Source organism: Sus scrofa, chromosome 1, assembly GCF_000003025.6.
Source record: "Sus scrofa isolate TJ Tabasco breed Duroc chromosome 1, Sscrofa11.1, whole genome shotgun sequence".
Classification (NCBI taxonomy): domain Eukaryota; kingdom Metazoa; phylum Chordata; class Mammalia; order Artiodactyla; family Suidae; genus Sus; species Sus scrofa.
The window spans coordinates 253,311,765-253,339,243 of NC_010443.5; the positions used below are offsets into that span (position 1 = coordinate 253,311,765).

The following is a 27,479-nucleotide window of genomic DNA, read 5'->3' on the forward strand; positions in this document are numbered from 1 at the left end:
GGCATTTAAAAAAAAAAAAGTCTGGGCTGAGGACGTTGAAGCAGTGCTGGTGTATTGGTTCACTGTGAGTGTGTCAGCACGGTGCCAATAATGTGGATGGAGAAGATGCAGAAGTGGAAGAGCTGGCTGACTGCCTCACTCAGGAAACTCACAGATGAATAACACGCCAGCACCACAGGCCCTTCTCTGATCATCCTCACCGCTTAGAGTATACTGACTAGTGCTGCCTAAGTCCTACAGACGTAAATCCTTTTCCTCACATACCCGCAAAAGAACTTTGGGGAAAAAAAAGGATATAATACTCATTTTTAAATTGATGCCAAAGATTTTCAACACATTTCAGTTTATTTTTGTAAAAAGGAGGTAGAAAATACTGAAAGATGTATAAAATGAAGATCAGGATTAACTGTGACTAGAATCAGTACGTCATATGGTTTGATAATTTTTAGGCATCTTGTGAACAAAAGCATGCTGAATTGGAAAGAATTGAATGAAATTTTAAGCTTCTGCTTTATGTTGAATATTTTGGTAGTCCTACAGATTATTTCAGTTCCAGTTAAAAGGATCAACGTCACTAACCTAAAACCCTTTAAAAAATCCTGAATTCAAAACACCCTAATTTAGGCCCTATTTCCAATGGCAAATTTCATCAATATCCCAAACGTGTACAATACAGAGAAGGGTAAGAGTGGGGACAAGATTATGAGTTTAATCATCCATTTATGACTTCTAGAAACTTTGTGTGGCTCCTCAAAATCTTTAATAATCCAGAGTATGTAACACATTAGATTCAGGATGGAAAACGCAGTCTTCATCTCAGACAAATACGTTTTAGAAAAAGATTCCATGTGAAAGTTGAGAAACTGGAAAATTTTCCCCTAAAGTTGTTTATGAATGTTCATTTCTTAGAAAATCTTTGTTTAAATTTTGAAGACTGTTGTGATAGATACTTAAACAAGTAGCCACAATAAACAGATGCGCTGGCCCCTTTGGCTTTGGATGTAAACAGTCAGGGAAGCCAGCATGGTAAAAGGTTACATGTGGCTGCCACCTTTCTGATGGAAGGATACACAACTATATTGTTGATATACAAACAGTTTCAACTGGAAGAAGATAGCATAAGCCAAAAGTCAAGTCCAATGAAGCATAAAATATACTGTTGTGTATTTGAATTTTGGAAATATCTCAAAAATGTGCCTATCAAAAATATCTAATTAGCTAGTTTTGTGATTTTTTTTAGTTAATTTCATTTTATGAAATTATGAGGATTTTGGCAATTATAGAACCGTCATTTAGAAATAATATGAACATTTATAAATGTGTGTAGTAGTACAAAATAGTGAATTTGTGAATAAAATTCAGTTTATTAGAAATTTTATTTTTGTTATTGTATGTGGTTATTTCAAAGACTTCCCACTGAGCAGCCTTACAAATTAATCTAAAGCTTTCCTAAATAAGATAATTGGGATAAGCAGAATAATTTTATATTATTCTTTAGAATCAGAAATTCCATTTAATGTTATAAATTAACCTTGATGTTTGCCTCTCAACAATCAATAGAATAGCCTGGTTTTTCTGTTGCGTAATTTTTTTTTTTTTTTTTTTGTCTTTTTGCTATTTCTTGGGCCGCTCCCGCGGCATATGGAGGTTCCCAGGCTAGGGGTCGAATCGGAGCCGTAGCCACCGGCCTACGCCAGAGCCACAGCAACGCGGAATCCGAGCCGTGTCTGCAACCTACACCACAGCTCACGGCAACGCCGGATCCTTAACCCACTGAGCAAGGGCAGGGACCGAACCCGCAACCTCATGGTTCCTAGTCGGATTCATTAACCACTGCGGCACTATGGGAACTCCCCGCGTAATTTCATTTTTAGAATTTCTCTTTTGAGTTCTGCCCAGACCATGCCTGACATAATTGTGGTGATTTTTAACAAAATGTTTTTATCAAGATCCAAATTTAAATTACATGTTACTGAGAGAAAACCATTAAATGATATCATTGAATTTAATCATTATTTTTTTAAATCTACTAAAACAGAGCAGCGCTTCCTACATTAGCCATAAGCACTAGAACTTTGTTTCTCAAAGTGTATTCTCTTGAACCTCAGCCTAAGCATAGAGGTGCTAGTTAAAATGCAGACTCTTGGACCTGTGCTGAGGACTCTGATTTTGATTGAACATCCTGAGTGATTCTGAAGCTCACTAAAGAATGAGAACCACTACTCCAGAGCAGCCTTACTTAGTCACAGATGACCTATGATGGAAAGAGACATCTCCAGTCTTTGGTGGCAGAATGTAAATACTACATTAATAAAATAAAACCATCTGGGAGACATACCCCCTTTCTCACATCTTGATTATAGTAGCTCTACTCAGATTTCATTGTCCTATCTTTATAGCTGTGAAGTTTTATCCTCGTTACTTTACCAAAACACCAGTTTTTTTTGTATTGAAATATAATGTATAATATTATATATTTCATTACATAATTATTTGACCTTCGCATACATTATGAAATGACCTCCACAGTAAGCCTCAGCCATCCATCCCTGTACACAGTCTCTATAATGTGAACGACCATATTCCTTACACTGTGTATTACATCCCTGTGACTTCCTTATTCTGTAATTGTAGGTTTGTACCTCTTAATCCCCTTCACCTATTTTGTCCCACCCCACAGCCCTTTTCCTTCTGGCAGCCACCAGTTTACTCTCTGTATCTATGAGTCTTTTCGTTTTGCAAAACACAGAGTATTTTTATCATTTATTATAAACTGTCCTGCAATTACATATAGAATATTTATAAACTAAATTTCTGAAGAATGTGTCAAGTTAACTGCTGTAAATGATCTGTTTAGTCATTTTAAGTGTAGATCTCTATAGAGATATGCTAAATAACAAATTTGAGTACTTTCAATTAATTCAGTACAGTGGAACCAGTACAACCTCTGGTTTCACAAATGAAGTGATTCAGAATGAGTGTGTTGCTCTGATGGGGCCCTTGCACACTGCATTAGGATAAATAGCACTTTTCTGTCTCACTTTTCCCCTAAAACAAAGGCTGCCTCTAATCTCACTCTTTCCACCAAACTTCATGCACTAAACTATGTCCCTGACATGAGAAGCTCATTTTGGTTGTAATGGGCCATCTCTTGTCTAGTACATCATTTGTGAAACTGAAGTTGGCTATTATAATGCAACAGGTATGTAAATCACATTTATTAGTGATCTCTGTAAAATTGATTTCTTCTTTCCCTTTTCATTATAAAAGGAAACTTTATTTCAGAGTAGAAAGTGCATTGTCTGAACTCATCAACACCCTCTCTATCCCTCCCCTCCCCAATTTGTTGCAGACCAGGATGAAAGAGCAGCTGAGCTCAGCAGGGAGCAGAATGAGAAAACCATCCGGAGCACGCAGACTGCGCTCCGCAATTTCCGGGAGTTCCTCATCTCCAAGTATCCTTCTGAAACAAGAGAGATTTATGTCATCCCTTGCAAGGAGTTGGATGCCTACCTGGCTTCTTTCTTTGTGGATGCCAGGCAGAAGGATGGATCTGAGTATGAACCCAACAGCTTGGCCAATTACCAGTGTGGACTTGAACGGTACCTCAAAGAACACAGGTATGGCTACAGTATCACCAGGGATAAGGAATTCAAGCGCTCCCAGGAGGCCCTCAAACAGAAGCAAATTGAACTCCGCTGCAAAGGAAAAGGAAATAAGCCACACAAGTCCATGAAGCTCACATTTGCTGATGAGCTCATTCTGCGGAAAAGGGGACTGCTGAGCCGCTATAACCCAGAGGGTCTGCTCAACCTCGTCTGGCTCAACAACACAAAAGCTTTTGGGCACTGCACGGGCTTCCATGGATCTACCTTGAAGTGGGGTGATATTCGGCTCCGGGTAACAGAAACGGGGCTGGAGTACTTGGAGTGGATGGGTCAAGACACTGGTGACATAAATGCCAAAACCAAGAGAGGGGGGACGGACTCCCGTGTGTATGCCACTCAGCATGCTCCGCAGACCTGCCCGGTGCAGGACTATAAGGAGTATGCCCAGCGGCGGCCTCCTGCCATGCGCTACGAGGACGCCCCTTTCTACTTGTCCATCAAACCAGTCGTGAACCTGGCAGCTCTGCATTGGTACAACTGCCAGGCCCTCGGCAAGAACAAGCTGGCCAAGATGGTGAAGACCATGTGCGAGAAGGGGAACATTCCGGGCAGGAAAACCAACTTCAGTGTGTATCAGAGCTGCAGCACCTTGTCCGAGGCCCAGAGCAACCAGCTGGTGCTTATCTGTAACAATCTGAGCCAGCAGGCCGCCCAGTCGGTGGCCGGTCACTCCAACAGCGGCAACTTCATTGTCTCTGCCTCCTATGACTCCTCCTCAGACACTGCTTGACCAGGCGGCTTGAGCACCACCCCCGTCTGGTTACCGTGTCCGGAGAAACTGTGATTAAACCCTGCTTCTTTGTTCCCTTTCCTCTGCCCTCAGTGTTAACTTTATACAAATATAAATATATAATATATTTTTCTTTTTACAGATAAGCCCATGGAGATAGTTTAGTACTACTAACATAGTATTTACAGGCTTAAAGCAAATGTATTTGTGGGTGATTAAATGTAATTAACTGTTACAGACTTTACAAAACCATAGTGGTTCTCAGGCAACACTAAGTAGAGAAGGAGTCTGTTGTTTTTTCTTTTTAAAAAAAGAAAACTGTCGAAAAGGAAACTGAGAGTCATCCTAGACGCTTGTGTCCTCAACTCCTGCTTTTACTTCCCACCTCACCTCTCCTTTTCAGTCTACTTAATAAATGGCATTATTTTTTTAATTTTTAAAATTCTATATGAATCATGAGGAGATAATGCTGACTTTACTGCTTACACACATTGTCAGATCCAGACTATGAAAATGCCGAAAGAAGCTGGACAAATTATTTACATACTCTTTTTTTAAAAAAGCATAATTAGATTTTAGCTCCTATGCCTCATTTTTTACAATGTATGAAAATACAGATATTTAGCTAACATCTTTTGGGGACAAAAGGGAGGGGGTAGAAGGAGGGAATAAAGGTGCCATTCTTTTTGGAAGATATATAATTTTTACATAATATGCAAAGTCCAATAGTGTGGCAAAAAAGACTGTTACTAGCTCATTTTTACTGTAGTGCTTGAACCGGTAGAATTTTTTTGTTTCCTAAGAAATCAATGTAAGTGAAACCTGATTATCAGATTTATAAGAAATTTAAAACTACCAAAGCTTTGAAAATGTTCCCAAGCATTAGATTGTATATCAAACGTAAAGAGAAAGTAGAAAATGGAAAAGTCTTACTAAAAATCTAGAAGCACTAGTCAAGACAATAATAAAACTCATGCTCTTCAAAGCTCGGATCCCCTGAATTATTTATTTATAAGCATTGAACTTCAGTCTCTTTTCCCTAGGGGATTACTTGACTCTGTAGTTGAGATCAAAGGAATATTGACACTCATTTTAGGTAACAACATTTTGTTACCAAACGTGGCTGAATTCAAAGCATTCCTGAAAACGTGCAAAGTTTCTTCTTCAGTAAATATCAATGCATTTTTCTGAGGTAATCCTGCAATTATAATAGTTACAATTTTGGTTAAACAACTTTTTTGTGGTGGTATTGCCAAAGTCTTTCTTTTCACGCCTGTGATGAATTCTTAGTTGAGATACTTTGATAATAAAATACATTTAGACGTTAGGACCGCATAAATCTGAGCAAGTTTCCTATCCTGTATAATCATTAACACGTAAAAAACAATCCAAATCTTAATTGCTTTGTTGGATCTGGGCATTCTATTGGGAAGTATTTTTTCTTCAGAGCATCCTCATAATTCACATTAGCTAGGAAGGTAGGTGGTATTTCATGTTTTAATTTTATTGTACGACCAGGACACATTTCATTTTGATTTGCTTTGCTCAATCATCACGTTAGCTGAGCTTTTCCATGGCTGGGTAGCTCTTCCCAACACTAAGTCAGTGAACACATAAAGACCCATTCCTCTAAGCTGTGACCTTTCCTTTGGCTCAGGGGCAAGAAGTCCGCTGTGACCTTTGTGTTATGCAGTCTACTTCATTTCATGACTTTCCTTTCATAGAGAGACATCCAGAAATAAGAAGATAGAAGATAATCTTGCTTTATTTTTTTTGTTGTTGTTTTAGTAATGATAATAGCCACCGTTTTTGAGCCATTATGTGTGCCAGCACTGTGTTTTCTGACTTAACATGCACCAGTTAAGTAATACTAATTTATGAAAATTAGAAAATCCAGGTAAGCATAAAGAAAACAGAATACATACTCATAAATCTGCTAGCCAAAAATAACTACTGTTAATGTTTTGGTAAATAGTTCTTCAGTTATCTCAGTACAAACATATTTATTCCTATATACATGATATTTAATCCTTTCGGCAACTTTGAAAAGAAGGTTAGTTCCCTCTATTTTATGTTGAGATCAAGACATACCAGGTTATAGCTAAGGAAATGGCACTGTCTCTCATCCGACTCCGGCGTTCTTTCTATTTACCTTTCTTAGTTCTAAGCTGTAGTTAGTTTCCAGTGATTTGAGCCAGAGATGGGGACGCAGTGACTTTCCATCTCTCAAGTCTGTCTGATTAAAAGGAATGCGGAGTGACCTTTCATGATGGCACACAGTGTCCCCCAGGCCCCCTGCTTCTGTTCATTTTGAACCATAGAACCTCCTTTTCCCAATTCTCTTTACAAAACTTTTCTCCTTATTCTGTATTGGGCTCAGAAGTGCACGTGACAGCCTACTGTGAAAGAACCCTCAAAATTAAGGTGGTGGTGGTTGTTTTACATAGGTTACCTCATTTGTAGAAAGAGTCCTATAAAACATTTAAGATATGATTGTGCATTTTGTTTTTGCATTGACATATTTAAAAAAAACCTTGATGTGTTTTTGACAGCAAAGTAAGTTTGTCATGGGACAAAGAGTAGTCATTATGCACTGAGAAAGCAGAGCTAGGCAGTTTGGAATTCCTCTGTGTATATTGAGGTGCTAAAATGAAACTCTGTCTTGTTTAATCTTACAGCATTTTCATTTAGAAGAACACAGATTGAGAATGTGAATTTTATTTATTTTGCTTTGATAACTAAGTAGAAAGTAGAAACATTGTGACATTCAGACTTAGAAAACTTGTTTTCTGAAGAATGGCTTGGTAGGATTTTAGCTGAATTATATTATCTCTTTGGGATAATTAGGAAAAATGATCAGCAACTACCTCTAAATTTTGTGTTTTTGTGTAAGTGATACTGAGGATATACTACTACCAGATGCCATTTTTATTATTTGTTACTTTAAATTTTTAAAAATTAGATCCACACTATGGCAGTAGTAGATGCTAAAATAGTGTATATGCTTTAGCAAAAATTTACCAGGCCAGCAGGCGTTGACTACAACCAAACGTGCTGCCTTTCCAGGCAATCCTGTGGTTCAGACAAAAACAATAAAACCATATTTGTAAAGTTTACACTTTAAGGTCAGTGTAATGTCATGGAAGAAATTCTCTGGTAACCCTCACGTGACCAGTGTCTACAACAAAAACACCAAACATAGCTATATGTCAGCATTTGGACGGCATAGCTGCATAAATCAGTTTTTCTTCTGTATTCATGTAAGTGACTCGCTATTGAGAATCATAAATGGTAGCGGTTTTCTTAAAGAACTGTAATGTTTGAAAAGGTTGGAGATAGATACTCAGGATGTTTACTCTTGAATCCATATGTTATGGTTAGTGGGGCTGGTCTGAATGTGGTTTATAATACATCAGCTACTTAAAATATTTGCATTATAGTTATTTTTCCCTATGTTAAGTTTTCCCCGTGTTGAATCACTTTCTGATCTACTTTTGTAGTCTGAAGGTTTTCTAGACTAGGTCGGGTCTCTCTGGTTTTCCAATTAGATCATGGTTAGCCGAAACTTCCATTGTATTAACTTGTCTAAGTCATATGGCTTAGGTTCTAGAGGCTATGAAATCAAATGACTTAGTTGAAAGTTATAGTCATATCAACAAATATTTGAACACCTAGTGTATAGACACTAAGAGGAGTAAAATTATGTATAAAATTGTTCCTGCTTTCAAAAGGCTTATAAAGGACAGTATTAAAAGTTTCATTTCATTTTTGAAAACCCAGCAAATAGTCCTGCCAATATTATTTTGCAGCTTCTCAAACTTCATACTCATGCTGTTACTTCACCATTGAGTATGTTGGTTTGCTGTAGAATACATAATCCTACTTTACATAGTTTGTAGAGGATCTTCCTTAGAGCCTGTTTTAAAATCGGTAAAACAAGCCGTTTCTACACCATTTATTGTGTTCACACAGGTACACACGTGCATAAGAACATGCAGATTATCATCAGTGAATGTCGTTTATTAAGCACTTAGACCATACCGTCGTACTAAGTGCTTCTGTAAGTTGTTTCTCTTAATTCTCACAATAGTCCTATTAGGGTAAGTATCATTGTTTCTTTTATAAATGAGGAAATCCAGAAAAGTCAATACGTTGCCTGCATTGCAGTTAATGCATAAAGGTGTCCGGTTCTGAAACTAGATCCAGATACCATTAAGCACCGGCTTTTTCTGCTGTAGCTGTCTGTTCACAAAGTGATTTGCTGTGTTTCTGTAAGACTCTCTGAAATGACAAATTAGAGATAACATCTCTGGTGTAATAAAAATCATCAGTAGTCACCTAACTCTGAGTTGGTGGAGAGCATTGGCATCACCTGGCACGCTCGTTCGCATCAAACGGCATAGGCCCCCTTACGGGGGGTATTTTGAGATGGAACGTCCCTCAGTTTGTTTCCCCTGAGCCATGAGATGAGAGCAAAACTTTGTGTCGTTCTTTAAAGAACTCTTAATTTTGTCGTGGAGGTGAGTGTGTATGTGCACACTTATATTTTTTAAGTGACTGTCATTTGTTTTTATCCCAAATCATAAATCCTATTTCAAGAGAATTCTTCATCATTCGGACAGAGAAGGGGGAGGTTCTAGGCAGAGAGACTACCTCTCCTCAGCCCAGAAGCCAGTACTGGCATCCACTGGAGACTGAATATTGATTGCCAGGCCGCCGGGGCATTTGGTCTTCTCTACAAATTAGTTGCAGCAAATTAACTATATAATAGAGAATTTTGCTATTATTATTTTGGTTTTTTAGTCAAGATTATTTTAAGTATCGTTAAGATTATCTTTAACAGGAAAGTGCATTTATGGGAAAACGCTATCCTTATGATTCTCAGAATTAAAGATAAACTAAAACCATTCCGCTTTTTTTCTCATTTAACCATCTCCAAAGTTTTAGGTAATAGAGACAAACATTTATGATTTTAATCAGCCATCTCTGATTGGTTTTCTTTATCTACAGGAAAGGAACATTTTGGTCTTTAATTCTCTAGCCAAAATAAAGCTGTAATACTTAATTAACATCTATAAATAAAAACTCTACCATGTGATAAAGGAAATAAATGTCTAAAAAGTCTAGGGGAAAAGATCCAGGGGCGTGTATGATAATTTACTGCAATAAGATGTGTAGAATTTCTTTATAGAAAATATATCTCCACAAATCTACCAGATGATATGGTGTAGATAGTTACTTATTAAGAAATACGTCATTGGCAAGGGTGTCCTCAGTTGTTTTTTGTTTCTGTTTTTCCCTTATTGCATGGTATTCAAATAATTGCTTCTCCTCCCCACTGGGTGTGGCTGAGGTGGTATGAATGCATAGCTTCTTATAGGGCAAAGTGATGACGATAGGGTGATTTTCAAGAGATCCTTGCCATAGAACATCATTGGGATAAAGAAATGCACTGCGTATATCATCCTTTGGTGGCTGGTGTATTTCTAATGATGTAAAAACAAAAGAGGGGATGATGCTGATAAACTGCCAACAACTTGATTTCCTTTTTCTAAACAGAAATGAAAGATCCTCAGGATTTCTCGTGCCAGCTTTCTGTTCATAAATTAACTAATTGGGTCTACCAAAGCTGAAGGAAAGACCTAATTTGAAGTTCCCATTGTGGCTCAGTGGGTTAAGAATCCAACTAGTATCCATGAGGATGTGGGTTTGGTCCCTGGCCTCGCTCAGTGGGTTAAGGATCCAGCGTTGCTGTCGCTGTGGTGTTGGCCCGCAGCTGCAACTCTGAACCCCTAGCCTGGGAACTTCCACATGCTGCAGGTGTAGCCATAAAAAGAAAACAAAAAACTCAGTTTGATACTGAAAATTGCATTCTTTTTAAAAAGATAGCATTTTAATACACTTAAATTGAAAAAAATTTTTTAACTTTTGGCAGCATGCAGAAGTTCCCTGGCCAGGGATCAAATCTGTGCCACAGCAGTGATAGCGCTGGATCCTTAACCCATTGAGCCACCAGGGAACTCCTAAATTGAATTTTTATGTAAACCATGACTTTGTTGAATTAGACTCAGTATTAATTAGGTCAGAGTACTAATTTGATCCAAATATTAATTAGGTCAGAGTATTAAAGTTGAGTGAATTACAATCATAGAGGTTGGATCTAGAAAGGACCCAAGAGATCATCTAAGCCCAGTCATTCTCAGTGCTGTGAAGGATAGGAGTCGCCATGTCTTTTTGGGGGGAGGGGACAAGGATGGCAGCGAGATGGAGACTGCAAAGGGAAGACGCCCTGAAACAGATTTCTCCAGGACCACTCATGCCCTCTGCCCCTTCCTTCCTACTTTGAGCCTCACTAGACTGAATAAGCTATTGCTACCTCTATTACACATCCTTCAGGTGTGCTGGGCTGGAAAATAAGACTGGAAACATCTAATCCATCCCTCTTCTTTTACAGAAGAGAGAAACAGCCTCAGAGAGATCAGGTGAATGCCCAGGGGCACACGCCTTACTAGAATCAGAGCCAGACCTAGGACCCAGGCAACCTGACCCTTCAGTCTCTATAGAGTTTAGGGAGGAAGAACAATCCGACGTTCCCACTGAATAAAGAGTATCCTTTTCTTGTTTTCAAAATTGTAATAGTTGTGTAAGCTCTCCGTCAAGTTTCTATTAAGGAATAGGTTCAAGCTGCCAGTTTCCAAATAGGCTGTTTTTGCATGTGAACTTTCACTTTTCATTGTGTAGGGTTACATCTTGATTTTAAGCAACTTCTTTTAAGATTCGATGGGTAATCTCCATTTCTCAGCCTACCCCACATATATTTGGTTTTCGTTTATGGAGGGGAAACAAACTAGTTTTCAAGTGTATGAATTCTAGTTATAGATTCTGAACTAAAAAGTAACTTTTTGTTTAATGTGGTATTCTTTGAATATCCAGCTGCATAGTATCTATATTATTGGTTTTGAATGCAATCTATAATACCCTTTTATAGTCTATGGACAGTTTTTAAAAATCATTTTAAAGTTTTGGGACATCTTCAATCAAAAGGATGGAATTTCTGTCAACACAATTAGGATATTTCTGAAGGGAACTTATTTAGAGATAGGAAGGGGAAAGAAAATGCGAAATAATGAAAAAACCTACAATAGCAATATATAGAAACACAAACATTGTAAATTCTTATATTATCCAGTTTACTCTCCTAAAAAGAAATTCAAACATTTTTTTTAATTTCACAAATTTTTGTCTTATAAATTATATTTACCAGATCAGAGTTGAAGAAAAAAGGTGAAATTCTAGGATGTTAAGAAACAAAAAAGGTAGAATGAAATTATTTGCCTTTTGAATGCAGTGTTGAATTTTGCTAGACTTCTAATGTTCCTCTTTGTATTACACTGGAATTAGAAATTTTTACCACTCATTTCAAAGAGCTTTGAAAATGCTTTGGCATAATTTATTTATTTGTGGTTAAGTAGAATTAGGAAGAATCAGTAATATAGAATCCAAACAGTAATTGTGCATACTGTATTCAAGTGATTTTTTATGCCTGTTTTACCTTCTGTGATTCTTAAATTTTATAAATCAAATACCTTAGTATACTTCCACTAGACATTAATTTATAGTTGATTATTTATACCAGATGAAGTAGCAGGTCCATTTTAGTATTAATCCACTCAGATTAACTTTATCTAACTGAACTTTTTATATATCTACAGTCCATTATATTACAACTTTTTAAATAGCATTTATAATAAAAAGAACTTTTGTTTTATAAAGTATTTGTTACAAAAGATAAACCCATCTTGCCAAAAACCATTACAATTTCTATGCATTGTGTATATTCAGTGATGTCGTCGTTGAGATTTTGCATGTTGTTGTAGGTGCTCTTTCATATATGTGTGTTTGTGGTATTTATGTGGAACTGTTAACCATTGCTGCTATCACGTATTGTAGTTAAACTGAAAAACTGTGCTAAGAGGCTGTGCCAGTCAGCACGTGTACGTGTGACTTGTGAAAGTATGTACTTAGCTGTTTAATATTTTGAGCCAGCACTTAGTGGCCACTACCGAAGGAAATGTAGTTTTCAAGTGATGCCAACTTCAAAATCTTGCTTCATATGTACGATTCCTAATTCTAGATCAGCTTTCCTTCCACACTTTCCCCAACTCTTTAAAGGGAAATGTTTGCAGAAAGAGAAAGCAAGAATTCCGAACTTTCCTAGTACTCCCCACCTTAAATCTTTTATTTTTCCCAATTCTTGAGAAATTCAATAGAATGACAATGTAGCAGCGTATTTCCTTTGTTCTGATATTTTTAGGTTGAACAATGTAATGAGAGGACTGTGAGGTGCATACATTTTTTTTGTGTGTGTGGTTATCATGGTGCATTGTTTGTATTGCATTTAATAAGAATAGTTAGTGCTTTCATGCTGTTTGTAACGGACCATGGAAACCTCAGAGTTCCCAAATATTAACTTTTATATTCAACATTTGTGTAGACTTACTGAACGTGTTTCGTTGCCTTAAGAGCGTCAGAATTTTTTCATGCCTACTTGTCTTTAGTTTGCTTTCTGGTATTTCCAGCTTGCCTCAGCAGTTCCAAACTCTGACAGTAGAGAGAACATTATTTTAAGGGATTGCTTCTACTTTTCTTTGTTAAAATTCAACAGGGGGAAGTATCATTATACTTTATTTATGCATTTATAGTCTTAAAGTGGAAAGGAAACTGTTATAAAATGTTAAGAAAAGAAGGCTGCTTCCTTAAGAGCCTTTTCATACCAACATTCCACAACTCCTCACTTAGTGCAAGGTTTCAGCCTGTCTATTCAATGGGTTTATAATTAGAAGATTCTTTAATAAAGGGACAGTCTCTTGAGTTACATTATAGGCTTTCTGGTGACTGTCAGATATATGGTGACAGCCAATGCTGTATTTGGAAACATTGCTTCTGAAATTGCCGATTTAATTCTAAGAATATTAAAATGAGTTCATCAAGGACCCTGCCACTTCTTTGCTTAAAGGAAAAGAAGGGGCTCTTTTAACTCTGAGCCTTTTCTCCAGAATATGCTTTAAACGTTTGTCCCTCGGTGGAGGTAACAAAGCAATAAAAGGAAATTCAATTATGTATGTTCTAAAGAAGTTCCGCCCTTGTGCAATGGCCTCCAGAGTGACACTAAAATATTTCTTGGTTCTTGCATCAAGAGTTTTCAGGCAGGGCCTTTGTCCTTAGAATTCCTTTTATTATTTTGAACACCAAAGATGATGGCGTGATACGTCCTGAGGATTAACAGTTTCTATTAGATAGCAGTGGGCACGTTTATTTGAATCCTGCTCTTGGATTTATTTACCCCCTTTGTGTCTTCTGTACATTTTGTATGTCCGTCCCGAGGCCTTTATCAAACTAGGGCAACTTTTTAATCAACAAATACATATGTATTTATTAGGTTTCTAATTTATAGAATTTGATTTCGCCATGACATTAAACTTTTTTTCACTACTAAAGTTAGACATAGATTTGCCCATTTAGCCACATAGTTTGTACCTTTTTCATTGTAATCTAAAAATGCAACTGTAACCCCATAGGCCTGAAAACTGGTAGAGAATGACTAGAAGCATTATTGATTCTACAGAATCTCATGTCTCTGTTAAAATGAAGAACTTTGGTGATTTCCTAGAATGAATGCTGTATTCAACTTAAATTCTTCCATTTTATAAGGATGATTTTAGGATTCCTTTTACTCTACCGCTTAAATTAATTGGGAATGAAAAGGTAGATTTGCCAATTTGGTCAGTATAATTTAACACTAGGCATCTCTTCAGAAACGTAGTGACCATAATTAATACTTCAAAAATTTTATAGGAGTTCCCATTGTGGCGCAGCAGAAATGAATCTGACTGGTATCCATGAGGATACTGGTTCAATCCCTGGCCTCACTCAGTGGGTTAAGGATCTGGCATTGCCGTAAGCTGTGGGGTAGGTTGCAGATGCGGCTTGGATCCCTTGTTGCTGTGGCTGTGGGGTAGGCCAGCATCTGTAGCTCCAGTTTGATCCCTAGCCTGGGAACTTGCATATGCTGAGGGTGCGGCCCTAAATGAGCAAAAAAAAAAAAAAAAAAAAAAAAATTATAAAAAAAATATAATACTGTTCCTTAACAATGGATTTACTTTCCCGCCTTTTGATTGTCAGTTATATATATTTTCTGGCCACTTAGTTTTAACTGATTTTACCTGAGAAAAGCATGTGTGTCACTTGAATCATATTTTAAACTTCTCATTAAGCTGCTACAGTTGTATGAGAGAAAGAGGAGAAAGGTGAATTGAAGTGGAGAAAATTTTCTGTTAATATTTAAAATGTGTGTCTCTGATACTCGATTAATTAATTCTCTGCTGGTTGATATTTGTAATAATATAGTAGAACTTTTTGTTATCAAGAATATACTATTGGTTTCATTTTCATTTTGCTGCTCACTGATCTTTTGTACCAAGTTGTTTTCATCTTTATTAGCTCACTGTTTTTGTTCATATTCGTCTGTGTACCTGTACTTTAAATAAAATTATAGTTTTATGTCCCAGTGGCTTATTCTGTTATGTGATAATGTTTGCCTCTAATGTAGTATGATTTTCTATTTTTTTCATACTTGTTGGTACAGCCTAAAACTTATGGGAATAAGAAAAGCAATCCAATAAAATGAGCTAATGAGCATCAATGATGTCTCTATAATGAGAGTGCGCTTTAATCACAGCGTTTTGTCTGTATTTGGGTATGGCCAATCTTCATTCACTTCATAAATGGTTTTCTGCAAACTGGCTGATTTTGTAGCTACAAAAAACAGCTGAAAAGACAAGTTAAGGAGTTCCCATTGTGGCTCGGTGGAAACGAATCTGACCAGCACCTATGAGGAGGCAGTTTCGATTCCTGGACTCACTCAGTTGGTTAAAGATCCAGTGTTGCCGTGAGCTGTGGTGTAGGTCACAGATGCGGCTCAGATCTGATGTTGATGTGGCATAGGCCAGCAGCTGCAATTCCGATAAGCCCCCTAGCCTGGAAATCTCCATTTTTTTTTTTTTTAAAAAAGGCAAGTTAAACCATGTTGGGGGAAAAAAGAGAGAGAGAATTGTCCTGTCACCGTGCATTACAGCCCCAGGATACAGTCCATGCTTATTGCGCAGAGCGTTCTAACCACTGAGGAGGGAGAAACCTTGGAAGGAGAAGCATTTCTACATGGGAGTGCTCAGTTCACAGGTAGGAAAGACATGTTTGGAAGGCATTTATAGCTATTTAATCATATGCTCCCTGGAGTCACAGACCTAAATATCCTGTTAGTGGAGCAGAAGGCTCTGCTGCAAATGCTGTCTTTCTGGGGGTCTCTATCACCCAGTTGAGTAAAGTTATACCAAGCTAAGAAGATGTCAGGTTCCAGAAGTCCTCATTTTTGATCAGGTAGAATTTTCCATATGCTAATCATCACATTTAGCATTTGACAATGTTCTTTGAGTAGAATAGGAATGGTTGTTCAAAATGATTATAATTATTAACTTCAGATATCCTTGTTATGTCACTGAAATTATTTAATAAAGAAAATATATTAAAACTCTAGAAAATATAATGTTCTATCTCACAGTCAATTATTTTGCAAAAATGCAAATATGTGTCTTTCATATTTGTGGATAGTCCACCAAAGGTTTTACCCACAGAAACCTGAATATTCCAGCAGGAATAATTACTATATTTTTGTATTATAGTACTTTATATTGTATTAAAACTACTTTGTAGGAGTTCCGTCGTGGCTCAGTGGTTGACGAACTGACTGAGAACCATGGGGTTGTGGGTTCAATCCCTGGCCTTGCTCAGTGGGTTAAGGATCTGGCGTTGCCGTGAGCTGTGGTGTGGGTTGTGGACGCGGCTCAGATCCTGTGTTGCTGTGACTCTGGCGTGTGGCTACAGCTCCAATTTGACCCCTAGCCTGGGAACCTCCATATGCCGTGGGAGCGGCCCAAGAAATGGCAAAAAGCCAAAAATAAAAATAAAATAAAAAATAAAAACTACTTTGTAAATGGTTTTTAGTACTTTAGAAACAAGGAGCTCATCTTTTTCTTTTAAGCTGAGGATTCATTATTTTTTCACATAACTTTTTTTTTTTTGTCTTTTTGTCTTTTCTAGAGCCACACCTGCGGCATGTGGAGGTTCCTAGGCTAGGGGTCTAATTGGAGCTGTAGCCACCAGCCTACACCAGAGCCACAGCAACTGGGAATCCAAGCCGCGTCTGCAACCTACACCACAGCTCACAGCAACGCCGCATCCTTAACCCACTGAGCAAGGCCAGGGATTGAACCCGCAACCTCATGGTTCCTTGTCGGATTCGTTAACCACTGCGCCATGACGGGAACTCCTCACATAACATTTTATTTTAATATCGCATTGCATTATACATACTAATTTGCACATTGCCTTTGTCATCAGTATGTTTTAAGAACAACCAGTGTTTACACATAGCATTCTGTTTCACTTCTTTAATTGTAGTAATGTAGTTCATTGAATATACCACATTTGTTTATCAATTATTGGATATTGTGGTTATCCCCACTTTTTTTTGTAACAGCTGTACATTTAATGTGTTTTTTCTAAGTTATACATTTAAAATGTAATAAATTTTATTTTCCCAATAGGAGAATATTAGAATTCAAATAAAATAATATTTGGGCTACAAGTCAGAAAATGTTCTTTTTTTAAAGTTTTATTTATTTTTAATTTATTCATGATTATTTTTTCTAGGAAGATTTTAAGTGACTAAAAAATGGCTAATATATATATAAAATACTCAATGTTGGTAATATAGCATCTGAAAAGATAATGTTAAGGAAGAAAACATTGACCCTGTGGAGGCGTGGATTCAATCCCTGGCCCAGCGCAGTGGGTTAAAGGATCCAGTAGAGCTACAGGTGCAGCATAGGTCGCAGCTGTGACTCAGATTTAGTCCTTGGCCCAGGAACTTCCATTTGCTATGGGTGCAGCCATGAAAAAATAATTTAAAAAAACATTGAATTTGGTAGCAAACATTTTCAGACTTTACTTTTTTTTACACAAAAATTTTTAATTAAAATTTATAATGTTTTTTAAAATGTCAAGGCAATAAATATTGTGAATAATTTAGCAATTGCTAATAAATATAATAAAATAGGAAATAAAAATCGTGGGAATATTACTACCCTAAATAACTTTTAAAATTTTCATGTTTTTAGTTTAAAATTTTTTTTCTTTTCTTTTAGGGCTGCACCAGCGGCATATGGAAGTTCCCAGGCTAGGAGTCCAATTGGAACTGCAACTACCTCCCTACACCATAGCCACAGCAATGCAGGATCCAAGCTTCGTCTGTGACTTACACCACAACTCACGGCACTGGCGGATCCCTTAACCCACTGAGCAAGGCCAGGGATTGAAGCTGCATCCTCCTGGATTACTAGTCAGGTTCATTACAGCTGAGCCACAATAGAAACTCCTAGTTTGAAATTTTTTAGGCATAAATGTACTTGAAAAATTGTAGTCAAATTGTATTTACTGCTTTTTGCATTTGTAAAAGATACTTAGCCTTTGAAAGGATGATTATTATATAGCTATATCATTTTTCATTGTGCAGTGGTTCCAAAATCTATTTTACAATGCTTTTGTTGGACTGGGTTTGTTTCTAGTTTTTTGCTTTTATAAATTTGCCTTAAAGAACACCCTTGAGCATATATTTTTGTACTTATCTCTGATTAAATCTTGGATAAATTGCTAAAAGAGGAATTCCTGGGTCATATAAAAAGAACACTTAATTTATTTTTCCTACATATACATTCCAAAGTCCTTTTAAAATTTGCAAGAATAATATATTAATATTGTAAAACTTAAAAAACCCGTGGAAGTAATTATTAACCAGTGTTGTGTGTATCTTTTTTGCCTTTTTAAAAATTTATTTATTTATTTATTTATTTTGTTCTTTTTTTTTTTTTTTTTTTTTTTTTTGCCTTTTCCAGGGCCACTCCCACGGGATATGGAAGTTCCCAGGCTAGGGGTCCAATTGGAGCTGTAGCCGCCAGCCTACGCTAGAGTCACAGCAACACCAGATCCGAGCCGCATCTTCGACCTACACCACAGGTCACGGCAATGCCAGATCCTTAACCCCTTGAGCAAGGCCAGGGATCAAACCCGCAACCTCATGGTTCCTAGTCGGGTTCGTTAACCACTGCACCACGACGGGAACTCCTTTATTTTATTTTATGAATTTTATTACATTTATAGTTGTACAATGATCATTACAACCCAATTTTATAGCATTTCCATCCTAAACCCACAGCCCATCCTCCTACCCCCCAGCCTATCTCATTTGGAAACCATAAGTTTTTCAAAATCTGTGAGTCAGTATCTGTTCTGCAAAGAAGTTCACTGTGCCCTTTTTTTTAGATTCTACATGTAAGTGATAGCGTTTGATGTTGGTGTCTCACCATCTGACTGATTTCACTTAACATGATAATTTCTAGGTCCATCCATGTTGCTGAAAATGCTGTTATTTCGTTTCTTTTAATGGTCAGTAATATTCCATTGTGTATATGTACCACTTCTTCTTTATCCACTTCTCTGTCGATGGACATTTAGGTTGTTTCCATGTTTTGGCTCTTGCAAATAGTGCTGCAATGAACATTGGAGTACATGTGTCTTTGCAAGTGATGGTTTTCTCTGGATAGATGCCCAGGAGTGGGATTGCTGGATCAAATGGTAGTTCTACGTTTAGTTTTCTGAGGAATCTCCATACTGCTTTCCACAGTGGTTGCACCAATTTACAATCCCACCCACAGTGTAGTAGGGTTCCTTTTTCTCCACACCCTCTCCCGCACTTATTGTTTGTAGACTTTTGGATGATGGCCATTCTGGCTGGTGTAAGGTGGTACCTCATGGTGGTTTTGATTTGCATTCCTCTAATAATGAGTGATGTTGAACATCTTTTCATGTGTTTTTTGGCCGTCTATATGCCTTCTTTGGAGAATTGATGGTTTAGATCTTCTGCCCATTTTTTGATGGGGTTGTTTGTTTTTTTGGTATTGAGCTGTAGGGGGTGTTTATAAATTTTGTGGGTTGTCTTTTCGTATTGTTTAGGGTTTCCTCTGCTGTGCAGAAACTTTTAAGTTTAATTAAGGCCCATTTGTTTATTTTTGTTTTTATTGTCATTACTCTGGGAGGTGGGTATGAGAAGATATTGCTGTGATTTATGTTAGAGAGTGTTTGGCCTATATTCTCTAAGAGTTTGATAGTATCTGGTCTTATATCTAGGTCTTTAATCCATTTTGAGCTTATGTTTGTGTTTGGTGCTAGGAAGTGTTCTAATTTCATTCTTTTCCATGTGGCTGTCCAGTTTTCCCAGCACCACTTATTGAAGGGATGGTCTTTTCTCCATTGTATAGTCTTGCTACCTTTGTCATAGATAAGTTGACTGTAGGTGCATGGGTTTGATTCTGGGCTTTTTGTCCTTTTCCACTGATTTATATTTCTGTCTTTGTGCCAGTACCGTACAATTTTGATGACTGTTGCTTTGTAGTATAGTCTGAAGTCAGGGAGCCTGATTCCTCCAGCTCCATTTTTCTTTTTCAAGATGTCTTTGGTCTTTTGTGCTTCCAAACAAACTTTAAAATATTTTGTTTGAGTTCTGTGAAAAATGTCCTTGGTAATTTGATAGGGGTTATACTGAATCTGTAGATTGCCTTGGGTAGTATAGTCATTTTGATAATGTTGATTCTTCCAATCCAAGACCATGGTATGTCTTTCCATCTGTTTGAGTCATCTTTGGTTTCTTTCATCAGCATCTTATAGTTTTCTTTTGTCTCTTTAAGTAGGTTTATTCCTAAGTATTTTATCCTTTTTGATGTGATGGTAAATGGGATTGTTTCCCTAATTTCTCTTTTTGATCTTTTGTTGTTAGTGTATAGAAATGCAGTCAATTTCTGTGTATTAATTTTGTATCCTGTGACTTTGCCAAATTCATGGATGAGCTCTAACAGCTTTCTGGTAGAGGCTTTAGGATTTTCTAGGTATAGCGTCATGTCATCTACAAAATAGTGATAGTTTTACTTCTTCCTTTCCAATTTGGATTCCTTTTATTTCTTTTTCTTCTCCAATTGTCATGACTAGGAATTCCAAAACTATGTTGAATAGTAGTGGTGAAAGCGGACATCCTTATCTTATTCCTGATCTCAGCGGGAATTCTTTCAGCTTTTCACCATTGAGAATGATGTTAGCTCTAGGTTTGTCATATATGGTCTTTATTATGTTGAGGAATGTTCCCTCTATGCCCACTTTCTGAAGCGTTTTTATCAGAAATGGGTGTTGGATTTTGTCAAAGGCTTTTTCTGCATCTATTGAGAGGATCATATGGTTTTTGTTCTTCAGTTTGTTAATGTGGTATATCACATCAATTGATTTGCAGATATTGAAGAACCCTTGCATCCCTGGGGATAAATCCCACTTGATCATGATGTACAATCCTTTTAATGTTTTGTTGGATTGGTTTGCTAGTATTTTGTTGAGAATTTTTGCATCCATGTTCATTAGTGAAATTGCCTGTAATTTTCTTTTTTTGTGGTATCTTTGTCTGCTTTTGGTATCAAGGTGATGGTGGCCTTATAGAATGAGTCTGGGAGTGTTCTTTCCTCTGCAATTTTTTGAAAAAGCTTCAGGAGGATGGGTGTTAGCTCTTCTCTAAAATGTTTGATAGAAGCCACCTGGTCCTGGACTTTTGTTTGTTGAAAGTTTTTTAATCACAGTTGCAATTTCAGTACTTGTGTTTGGTCCATTCATCTTTTCTATTTCATCTGGTTTGGTCTTGGAAGATTGTACTTTTCTAAGAATTTGTCCATTTCTTCTAGGTTTTCCCCATAACTTGTGGTTGCCAAAGGGGAGGGGGAGGGAATGGGATGGACTAGGAGTCTAAGATTAATAAATGCAAACTATTGCATTTGGAGTGGATAAGCAATGAGATCTTGCTATATAGCACAGGAAACTGTATCTAGTCACTTGTGATGGAACATGATGGAGAATAATATAAGAAAAGGAAAATATATATATGTGTGTGTGTGTGTGTATATATATATATGACTGGGCCACTTTGCTGTACAGTAGAAATTGACAGAACATGGTAAATCAACTATAATGGAAAAAAAATCATTAAAAATGCTTTAAATTATTTCAGTGTTACAGTACATGTTTATTTCTTTCAGGCAGGGCTTCCTAATTATTATTTTTTAATGCCTTTCTTTGTATGCATTTACTCTCCTAGATAGATTTTACAATCAACTTTACAAGTAACAATAAAAGGGAGATTTTAATTAGAATTACTTTGAATTAAAGATTTCTTGGAGTTCCCTGGTGCTCTAGCAGTTAAGGATTTGGCAATGCCTGGGAACTTTTGCATGCTAGGGGTGAAGGGGGGCAGGGGGAAGACTGCTTGAAGAAATTAAAAACCTTTATAATATTGAGTCTTCCCATCCAGGTACATGGTGTAACTTCATTTATTCGGTTCAGGTAATATAGGCATACCTTGTTTTGCAGTTCACTTTATTGAGCTTTGCAGACACTGCATTTTTCTTTACAAGTTGAAGATTCGTGGCAACCCTGAGTCAAGCAAGTCTGTTGGCACCATTTTTCCAACAACATTTGCTCACTTCATGTCTTTGTGTTACATTTTGGTAATTCTTACGATATTTCAAATGTTTTCATTGTTGTGATATCTGTTATGGTGATCTTTGATCAGTGATCTTTGAAGTCACTATTGCCAAAAGATTACAGTTCACTGAAGGCTTAGATTTTCATTGAGGAGTTCCCGTCGTGGTGCAGTGGTTAACGAATCCGACTAGGAACCATGAGGTTGCGGGTTCGGTCCCTGCCCTTGCTCAGTGGGTTAACGATCCGGCGTTACCGTGAGCTGTGGTGTAGGTTGCAGACGCGGCTCGGATTCCGTGTTGCTGTGGCTCTGGTGTAAGCCGGTGGCTACAGCTCCGATTCGACCCCTAGCCTGGGAACCTCCATGTGCCATAGGAGCAGCCCAAGAAATAGCAAAAAGACAAAAAAAAAAAAAAAAAAAAAAAGATTTTCATTGATATTTTTTAGCAATAAAGCACATTTAAATTAGGTGTATACATTTTTCTTTTAGATATAATGCTATTGTACACTTAATAGACATACTGCAGGATAAGCATAACTTTTATATGCACTAGGAAACCAAAACATTTGTATGACTTTATTGTAATATTTGCTTTCTTGTGGAACCAAACCTACAATATCTCTGAAGTATGCCTGTACTTTTTTTTTTGGCCACACCCACGGCATGGAAAGTTTCCCAGGGGAGTTCCCGTCGCAGCACAGTGGTTAACGAATCCCACCAGGAATCATGAGGTTGTGGGTTCGATCCTTGGCCTTGCTCAGTGGGTTAAGGATCCAGCATTGCCGTGAGCTGTGGTATAGGTTGCAGACGCGGCTCGGATCCTGCGTTGCTGTGACTGTGGCGTAGGCTGGTGGCTACAGCTCTGATTAGACCCCTAGCCTGGGAACCTCCATATGCCTCGGGAAGCAGCCCTAGGATAGGCAAAAAGACAAAAAGAAAAAAAAAAAAAAGGAAAGGATGGTTGGATGCTTACTTCTTTCATGATTGGAAATATCTTTCTTTTGCCTTGAATGATACTTTAAGTAGGTAATAGTATTCTTTATTTACAGTCCTTTTCCTTTACAACTCTGAGGAGCCTAAGTCATTGTTTTTTAGTATTTGGTATCACAGATGAAAAATCGAATTCTTGTTACTATGCTGATGACTTACCCGCTACGAGAAAAATTATAGAATTTTCTTTTTGTTCTTAGACTTTGGAAATTTCACCAAGATATGTTTATATATGTGTTTCTTCATTGTGACTGTTTGACAGACACATGAACCTTAACACCCTAAAGATTTAAATCTTCTTCTAAGGGAACTCTTCATATATTATATCTTTGATTATTTTATGTGATCCTCATATCATTTTTCTTTTGAATTCTTACAAGATGGATTTCAAGGAGTTCCTGTTGTGGCGCAGTGGTTAACGAATCCGACTAGGAACCATGAGGTTGCGGGTTCGATCCCTGCCCTTGCTCAGTGGGTTAAGGATCCAGTGTTGCCGTGAGCTGTGGTGTAGGTTGCAGACGCGGCTCAGATCCTGCGTTGCTGTGGCTTTGGCGTAGGCTGGTGGCTACAGCTCCAATTGGACCCCAAGCCTGGGAACCTCCATATGCCGCGGGAGCGGCCCAAGAAATGGCAAAAAGACAAAAAAAAAAAAAAAAGATGGATTTTGATTCTTCTGGATCTGTCTTCTATGCCTTCTAATTTCACCCTCATGATTATCAATTTTTTATTACTTTGCCTGCCCTTCAGGGAAAGTTCCTTCCTGGTCACTAACTTGTCCTTTAGCCATGTTCATTCTAATACTCAGCTCCTCTAAAAAAATTTTAAGCATGTTTTTCAGTCATTTTAAATTCCAGGATCTTTCGTGTTCTTCTCTTCTTCCTTTTACAATAAAAGCTGTTCTTGTTTTATGGAAGCATTTATAATCCTCTCAAATTTATGTATTGATGTATTCGTGATCTTTAAAATTTTTTTCTTCTGCTTTGTGAATTAACTCTGGTCAGGGTGGGGCAGTTGTGAGGATGATAGGGAATGTGAAATTAGTTGTCTGCCTGTGTAACTTAGTAACTTCCAATGCTATTGGTTTTTCCCAGTTGCCAGGTGATGCCTGTTTGTACGCTCACATTTTAAAATGAAACTCTAGGAGTTCCCGTCGTGGCGCAGTGGTTAACGAATCCGACTAGGAACCATGAGGTTGCAGGTTCGGTCCCTGCCCTTGCTCAGTGGGTTAACAATCTGGCGTTGCCGTGAGCTGTGGTGTAGGTTGCAGACGCGGCTCGGATCCTGTGTTGCTGTGGCTCTGGCGTAGGCCGGTGGCTACAGCTCCGATTCAACCCCTAGCCTGGGAACCTCCATATGCCGCGGGAGCGGCCCAAGAAATAGCAACAACAACAACAACAAAAAAGAAAATGGGCAAAAGACATGAACAGACATTTTGCTGGAAAGGTGGTGTAGACGGCATATAAACACATGAAAATGTTCAACATCATTAGCCACTAGTCAAGTGCAAATGAAAGCCACACAATGACATATCCACACACACATAGCAGAATGACTAAAATAAAAAAAATAAATAAATAAAAATAAAATAAAATGAAACTCTAGATTTATCATTATTGATAGCTTATAGGGATTTCCTTAGACATTGTTTAAAGTTCCTGTTTGAACCTGGGCAGAGCTCACTTTTGCAGGTACTAGTTAAGCACAGGGTTTTGCAAGTGGACCTCACCCAGCTGTAAAGAGTATAAACAGAAATGCCCATGAATGAGCTTCCCTTTCGGGGGGCATAAGCAGCAAACGGGCTGGGAATTCTCTCAAATGTGGACACAGGGTAGATGCTACCTGAGAGATGACATGCATTTGGGGATTTCTCACTTTTTGTAGCTGCTTTTCTCTTTCCCCTCTCTGCCCAGGGGGGTTGCCCAGAATTACCTGAGGCAATGCCACGTTTTCTCTCTCTGACCCTAGACTGCAGCCTTCCAGAGCAGATTCCCTCACTTTACACGCTGGGCTGTAAATGATGTCAGTGGTGGCTCTGTAGAGAAAGCAGGATACTCATTCCAAGCTGGGCATCCCTAAGTTACTCCACCAGGACCCCAGAGTCCCCTCCCACTCCCAGGTCGCATCTTCCTAACTGTGAGCTCAGCGTTTGCTTCCGTTAGTAGTTCCTTCTTTTCCCTGTATTCAGTTATGCGTTCTCACTTTTGCTTGTTTCTCCATCAGGATAGTCTCCTAAAAATTTCCTCAGCACCATAACACTGTAATTTCTACTCAACAATGTTAAAAAGCAGTTAAATAAACATGATTTAATCCTTAAATACAGTCACGAAGGGACTATATACATCCCATTTCGTATTCACCAGTTTCTTTCCCATTATGTAAGCACATAAGCACTCTTTCCCTCTATATACTGGGATGTTGGTTTCCATTTTCGGTGTACAGTCTCTGCCCTGTGATTAAAAAAATAAATAAATTCTTTAAGGCCATATAATTGTTCAGTGTAATAAACTTAGTCATCCTATGTTGCAGTGTGACTTTTCTACTCCTATGCTGGATTGAACTGATGGGGACTAGGCTGTGCTGCAAATGAATCACTTGTTGTTGTTCTTATTGTTCAAAAAGCTGTAGTGAAACTATAGGGGTTGTTTAAATACATCCGATTTGTGAAGGTTAATCTGAGTAAATTTGGGAGACAAGGATATTTTTCAGCAGCGCAAGTGGCTAACATCTAAATTGTGTTCCTTCCTAAGTATTTCATCCCTGTAGTACCTGATCCCTTCGCTATCGTGGCCAGAGCGTAGAGTCAATAGGACTCTCGGGGACAAACCGTGCCTTGCCAGCTCTGTGACTTGGGACAGCACACAGCCTGGTATAGAGAGAATACCTCAGTAAATATTGGATGAGTAACGTATGAAGTTACTCAGTGTATGAGGTTCAATTTCCTTATCTGTAAAATAAGCATAACAGTAGGATTGCTGGGAGACTACAGATAATTTATCTAACTCTTGGCATACAGTAAGCATTCAATTAGTGCTAGATGCAGTAATAGTAAATTTTATACTAGAATCCTTTCATTAATATCAAGCAAATTCTAGAAATGATTTGGATCCGTTTAGGAATATGCCTAAATAACTCAGTTGCTTTGGAAAGCCTTTTCAGCATTGTTTATTCCTCTCTTGCTGTAAGCGTTTATTAAGGCAGACTATGTGTTCAGCAGTTCAGACAAAGGGTGAAGACGCAGTTTTAAGGAGCATACGGACCAACTGAAGAGATCTTCTGGGCACAATTAGGTCATTAGTTTTAAGGAGTAATGAAGCGAATGTGGGCACATACTGCAGGAAAGAATAAGAGAATTGGGTTATTGTGGGGAAAGATCATGTATCCGAGTTTGGCAGTCGGAATTGGGATTGAAAAAAAAAAAAAAAAAAGACACTATTTGATTGGCACAAACACCCCAGGGGGATTTGGGTTTCTCAGGCTGAGTGTGGGGAAGGTTTGGCGTGGGTGTCCTGGGCACAGGCAGATGCTGGGGAACAGTAGGAGGCTGGTGGGAGCAGAGAAAGGTGAGGTGAGTTAGATGAAACCAATTTTGCAGATCACCTTGGTAACTTTTCATTTTACTATTTCTCAGCCACGTTATGCCTTGTTTGAGTAAAGAAACATTCCAGAGAGCCTCAGAGCCATTAGAGAAAAATAAATAAATTTTTTAAGGCCATATAATTGTTCAGTGTAATAAACTTAGTCATTGGCATTGTTTTTACTTTGTGATGGTTTACCTTGATTTTTTGTTTTTAATCGAAGATAATTTGAACCGTTTAAGCCTGGCTTTAGTAGATCACATAGTATGAATAAAGGTCAGCTAATGGTTGTGGATACAGTTATCTCTTTGGCAACCAGTACGTAAAGTGGATGGATACACTGAAGAAGACCAGTTTTCATCTGAAGTTACTTGGCAATTGCTATTTAAAATCTGTTTGCTTTCCTCTGAGACAATGTGAGCCTCTCTGGAGTAGCCCCCTCTTTTCCTAATATGCCACTTGACTTTCCATTCTGATTCTAAGCTGGCTGATGGGTCGTGGAGTCAGGGTGAAATCTCTCTCTCTCTTTATTAATTTGTAAAAAAAATTTGAGCAATAGGCTAATACCATTTAATTCGAAGCTGCCCGAGATGACACATAAGACATTTGAGACTATATATTGCAGAGAAATAATAGCTCTTCGTATTCCAAGGAAAAGAGAAAGGATGTGTAGCTTGTCTTCCCTTCTATCTTTTTGTTGTTGTTGTTAATAGGAATGCTATTTTTATTAAAAAAAAATAAAATTAAAAACATAGAAATGCTATTTTTTCCAGGGAAAATTTTCGATAGAGCATTCTTTGTTTTCCTGCATTCATTTTTGTTCCTTCTGTTTT

The 27,479-nt window shown here is 37.8% G+C and overlaps 1 protein-coding gene across 2 annotated transcripts in view; it reads left to right on the forward strand.

The window, feature by feature from the left end:
• KIAA1958 (KIAA1958 ortholog) overlaps positions 1-27,479 on the forward strand; it is a 156,450-nt gene that overhangs the window by 109,385 nt on the left and 19,586 nt on the right. Inside the window, exon 3 of one of the 2 annotated variants that reach the window (XM_013993763.2) lies at positions 3,353-3,436. The exons of the other annotated variant lie outside the window; for it this stretch is intronic. Coding sequence (XP_013849217.2) covers positions 3,353-3,436 — 84 coding nt within the window. The remainder of the gene's footprint in view (positions 1-3,352; positions 3,437-27,479) is intronic. 2 annotated transcript variants of the gene reach the window in all.